General features: G+C 52.1%; 1 protein-coding gene across 4 annotated transcripts; it reads left to right on the top strand.

Annotated features, from left to right (window-relative positions):
* Nucleotides 1-533: 533 nt before the first annotated feature.
* PAQR9 (progestin and adipoQ receptor family member 9) lies at nucleotides 534-3753 on the top strand. Of its 4 annotated transcripts, none has more exons than XM_032852414.1 (2): nucleotides 534-614; nucleotides 1487-3753. In XM_032852414.1, exon 2 carries the CDS (start codon nucleotides 1641-1643, stop codon nucleotides 2772-2774), a length of 1134 nt encoding a protein of 377 aa, XP_032708305.1. In that variant the 5' UTR covers nucleotides 534-614; nucleotides 1487-1640; the 3' UTR covers nucleotides 2775-3753. The 4 variants fall into 4 exon arrangements, with proteins under 4 accessions (XP_032708305.1, XP_032708304.1, XP_032708303.1 ...); XM_032852413.1 differs by lacking the exon at nucleotides 534-614 and adding an exon at nucleotides 666-746; XM_032852412.1 differs by lacking the exon at nucleotides 534-614 and adding an exon at nucleotides 999-1098.
* Nucleotides 3754-4988: the final 1235 nt, after the last annotated feature.

The raw sequence follows: 4988 nt of genomic DNA, 5'->3' as shown, positions 1-4988 counted from the left end.
CCAGGACGTCGCTAAGAGAAACTTCTGTGAAATGGTACATTTTAGAGCAGACAGGTTTTTAAGCCCCTCCTCTCACAAAGCTCAAGGGCAGATTTTCTTTCACACCGCAGTGCATCACACGCGTTTTCGATTCCTCAGCCTTCCTTTCTTCTGGCCTCCATCCACCCAACTTAGCCTGCCCCGTACGCCTAGTTAATTATGCAAAAGCCTTTTCCAAGCCACCCCCTCCCAGTCTCTACGAATTCGTCTTCGTGCTCTCTTCATTCCGTGCTAGACCGCACCTCCTCCCTGAAGTCCTCCCTCATCAAAGCGCTCCCCTCGGACCAGCCCATGACTCGGGCACAGCTCTGCTCGGGAACCCCCTTCTCGATAAATCCTTCAGATGGTTAGAGGCTATTTGAATCGCCCGGTCTTCATCTGAAATTTTTCATTAAAACGTGGAGTTTGAACAGTCCGCCCTCAGTTGTTGATCTTTGGCTCCAAACCAGACTCCTAGTTAAAGACACAAGAACACGACGATGGGTGAACTGCGGGCCCCGAGGGGTGGTGAGCGCGACCGGAGCCCCGTTTAGGAACGGTTCGTTTGGACGAGACCAGGACGAAGAAGAGCGGAGGTTAGTGACGCACCTGAATAAGTCCGCTAGACCAAAGGAGATAAACTCAGGATTTAATCGTGCAGGCGGAGAGCCGCGCGCGCAGGCGCGCACACACACACCACAGACACGGAAAGAGAGGCGCCTTCCCAGGTATCTGACAAGGACACGACTCTGAGCAAGACCGGGTCTCAAAGGCCCCCGACTTCCGGAGAACCCCTGCTCCCGCCTCCTCCGAAGATTACCGTTAGCGCATCTGTCCGCCAAAGCCCAGGCTCTGGCGCGCCGGGCACCCTCCCCGCAAGCCCCGTGGCCACAGCTCCCTGCCCCCCGCGAACGCGGCTGCCCAGTATCCTCTGGAACGCCTGAGTGACTGTCGGGTTTCGAACCCGGGCGTCGACCCTGGCCCTCGGGGCGCGCAGCGGAGTCGCCGGCGCAGCCTTTGGCCCGCACATCAATCATTTACGCGCCAACTAGGGCTCCTGCGGCCCGAGGAGGGGGGATGGTACGGAACCCGAGACCGGGGACAACTCTATCCCCCAAGGCAGCCGCGAAACACTAGCCGGGGAGGCCCCCGCCCTCCCTCGGTGCGCCCGTCCCTCCCTCCTTCCAGCGCCTAGGCTCCCACATCCCCGCCTCCCGCTCCGGGGGCGGCGGCGGCTGCGCCCGCACCGCGCGATGCCCAGTCACCGCAGCAGCGCCGCCGCTGCCGCCGCAGTCCACCGCCGCCGCTGTCGCTGCAGCAGCGCGGGCGGCCGCGAGCCAGTGGCAGGGAGCCTGGAGCAGGGGCCGCCGAGCCCGCGCGCTCCTACCAGTCGCTGCGCGACTCATAACCTGATTGCTATTTTTATTTATTTTTTTTTTTTATTTATTTTTTTTTTTTTTTTTTTCAGGACCGGCGGCTCCGAATCAGGTCTTCTCCTGAATCTGCAGCGACGCCCCCGGCGCGTGCACAAAGGCTCCGACGGCGGCCGGCGGGGACTGCCGAGCGCGCGGGAGCCGGCGCCAGAGGTCGCCTGTGCGCGCCCTAGCCAAACCCCAGGCACCATGCCGCGGCGCCTGCAGCCCCGGGGCGCGGGCACAAAGGGCCCGCCGGCCACGACCGCGGCCGCTTCGGAGGCGGCCTCAAGTTCCCACCCCTCCGCCTCCGGGGACTCTCCGGCATCGGCCAAGCCGCTGCTGCGCTGGGACGAGGTGCCCGACGACTTCGTGGAGTGCTTCATCCTGTCGGGCTACCGGCGGCTGCCCTGTACAGCGCAGGAGTGCCTGGCTTCGGTGCTGAAGCCCACCAACGAGACGCTCAACTTCTGGACGCACTTCATCCCGCTGCTGCTGTTCCTGAGCAAGTTCTGCCGCCTGTTTTTCCTGAGCGGCCAGGACGTGCCCTTTCATCACCCGTGGCTGTTGCCGCTGTGGTGCTACGCGTCGGGCGTGCTGCTGACCTTCGCCATGAGCTGCACAGCGCACGTGTTCAGCTGCCTGTCGCTGCGCCTGCGCGCTGCCTTCTTCTACCTGGACTACGCGTCCATCAGCTACTACGGCTTCGGCAGCACGGTGGCCTACTACTACTACCTGCTGCCGGGCCTGAGCTTGCTGGACGCCAGAGTGATGACGCCGTATGTGCAGCAGCGCTTGGGCTGGCACGTGGACTGCACGCGCCTCATCGCCGCCTACCGGGCGCTCGTGCTGCCGGTGGCCTTCGTGCTGGCCGTGGCCTGCACGGTGGCCTGCTGCAAGAGCCGCACGGACTGGTGCTCTTACCCCTTCGCGCTTCGCACTTTTGTGTTCGTCATGCCCCTCAGCATGGCCTGCCCCATCATGCTCGAGAGCTGGCTCTTTGACCTGCGTGGCGAGAACCCCACGCTCTTCGTGCACTTCTATCGTCGCTACTTCTGGCTGGTGGTGGCCGCCTTCTTCAATGTGAGCAAGATCCCTGAGCGCATCCATCCGGGCCTCTTCGACATTATTGGCCACAGCCACCAGCTCTTCCACATATTCACGTTCCTTAGTATCTATGACCAGGTATACTACGTGGAGGAGGGCCTGCGCCAATTTCTCAAGGCGCCACCTGCGGCGCCCACCTTCTCTGGTACAGTGGGCTACATGCTGCTGCTGGTGGTCTGCCTGGGGCTGGTCATCAAGAAGTTCCTAAACAAAACTGAATTCTACTGTAAAAAGTGAACCTCCGCCTTGCCTTGGAGGAGGCTGCTGGTTCGCCCACCTATTTGTTTGGAGTTTCTGTTGTTGCTATCGTTGGTTTGTTTTCAAGTTTTGTTGTGTTTACTTCTTTGCTCAAGGAAGGTGCTGCAAAACCACAGGGAAAAAGTCGAATACAACAAGGTGGTCTCAGTGCACTTGGGGCCTTTGGAAGAGGGGAGATATGGTTCAAGCAAGAGGGAGAGGGCCACTGGTTCTTGCTCCTGGAAAAAAATTCCGGTGGTGTCTCTGACATCCAGGGTTTTTCAAAGGGAGCGAGTAAAATCCCCAATAAAACCCCGAACAGTTTGGTTTTCCAGTCGTCGTCTGCGCCAGTGGTAATGAGGAGTAGTCCTGGTGAGGTCAGGTATGCAGTAAAGAGGGTAAGTAGACAAAATCCCTGGATACTTCCATTTCAGTCTGAGGAATGCTTGGATTTGTAAAAAGAATGGAGCTTTGTAGGGAATGGGCACAAAGACACAAACCCAGGGGCTTAACCTGCTAGAAAATGCATGGGATGTGAACACAAATTAATTATTTCAAAATGTTTCTCAGATGTTATTTAAATAGTAATATATACAATGATTTTTCATAATTTATCAAAGCCTGTGATATGCACTGAATTATCTTTGTTACATAGTTTTGAATTTTGCAGCCCTTCTGCATTGCATACACTTGAACTGGACATCAGGGCAAGCTGCTTGAGAATTCTCAACTATTTTTTTAAACAGTGTTTTCCGAAGGCTTATGTGTGTTATGATACAACTGTGAATTATTCTACCTTAGGGACTCTGGTTAAACTATTGTTGAGGAGCTCAGTGGTTTATATACATCCCAGGTTTCGATTTACTTTAATGTATTCCACACAACACATCCCATTTTTTGTTTGTTTTGTTTTTAATTTTATTCTTTCCTTCTCTACTTATTTAAATTGCCACTGGAATAAATGTGCCTTTTGAAGCAATGCCCAAATGACTGGTTCTCAGATATAGTTTCAGGCATGGAGAGAGCAGTAAGAATAAGCTTTTATTACTTTACTGTAAATCAGGGTCTAACATTCCACCCAGGAGGGAAGGAAGATGGTGTTGTTTTTAAAATTTTGGTAGGACTGAAAGTAGCTTACCAGGAGAAAGGGAGCTAACCCACTAATGTGGCTGTGGTTCCTAAAGCAGCCATCGGGGAAGGTGAGAAGACACAGTTCTAGACCAATGCCATTTATCCTTGCTTATAATTAAAAATATAATATTCAGGAATAACTGAGGCAGTTATATTATGAAAGTCAAAAGCATATTACTTGAGTTGTAACTGAAGACATTGAGTTAAATAACATTACCTTTGCGTGGTTAAACACTGGTCTCATTTGGAGCCACACTATGGAAATGAATAGCAGTCACCCTAAATCACTGAAAAATTAGTGAACGTGTTCCTGAGATCCTTTCTGACAACCACATTGGCCAGTGTTATTTAAGACATTTCTCATAAGCGATAACCTGTACTTGAGATAACAACTCTAGATTAACACAAATCACCGAGGTGGCTTACTTAATTTAACTTACCACACTTCCTGACAAGACCTTTAGGGTAAGAGCCAAATAAGTCATTGAATGGGAAGTCTTGACTTCATAGGATAATTTAGATCAAGCACATAAGGTAGATGAACACTTCCTCAGCACTGGCCAGCTGGAACGCCTAAAAAGATAGCTGTTTTGTTTATGCTTTTAATCTCTACTTGATTTGTAAACAGAGAGGCTTGGCACAATTCCTTGGAGGAACCAGTATCCTTGTGCATTAATTTGCACACAGAAGTTAACTTTCTATAGGTCTGTATTTAATTTGGAACCTCTTAAGGGGATCGTAAATACACTTTGCACATTTGTTGATGGGTGTCAGTATCTAACCTTTTGCAAAGTGCAGGGAGATTCCCATTAGGTGATAGAGGCTGAAAAATTGTGCCCAGCATGGATGTTATTCCTCAGCTTATATACTCAACTTAACTCAGTACGTGTATTCAAGGACAGTTGTGGAAATCAGGATATTTTCACATGCAAACTTATTTGCATGTCATTGTTGTCCCTTCCAGAGCCCCAAAGAATGTTGGTTTGGAAGCTAGAGAAACAGGTTGAGGAGTGTTTGGTAGCTTCCTTGTAAAATGGGACCTCCCCTTTCAGAAGGAACTTTCAAGGGGCAGAATTCTAAAAA

The sequence above is a fragment of the Lontra canadensis genome, unplaced genomic scaffold (genome assembly GCF_010015895.1).
Source record: "Lontra canadensis isolate GAN:19392208 unplaced genomic scaffold, GSC_riverotter_1.0 scaffold6, whole genome shotgun sequence".
In the NCBI taxonomy this organism is placed as follows: domain Eukaryota; kingdom Metazoa; phylum Chordata; class Mammalia; order Carnivora; family Mustelidae; genus Lontra; species Lontra canadensis.
The sequence above is the reverse complement of the archived record's forward strand: the minus strand, read 5'-3'. Positions and strand labels throughout refer to the sequence as shown.

Bases quoted from the DNA above. Each gene is read 5' to 3' on its own strand.
- PAQR9 (XM_032852414.1), top strand. From the start codon at position 1,641: ATGCCGCGGCGCCTGCAGCCCCGGGGCGCGGGCACAAAGGGCCCGCCG.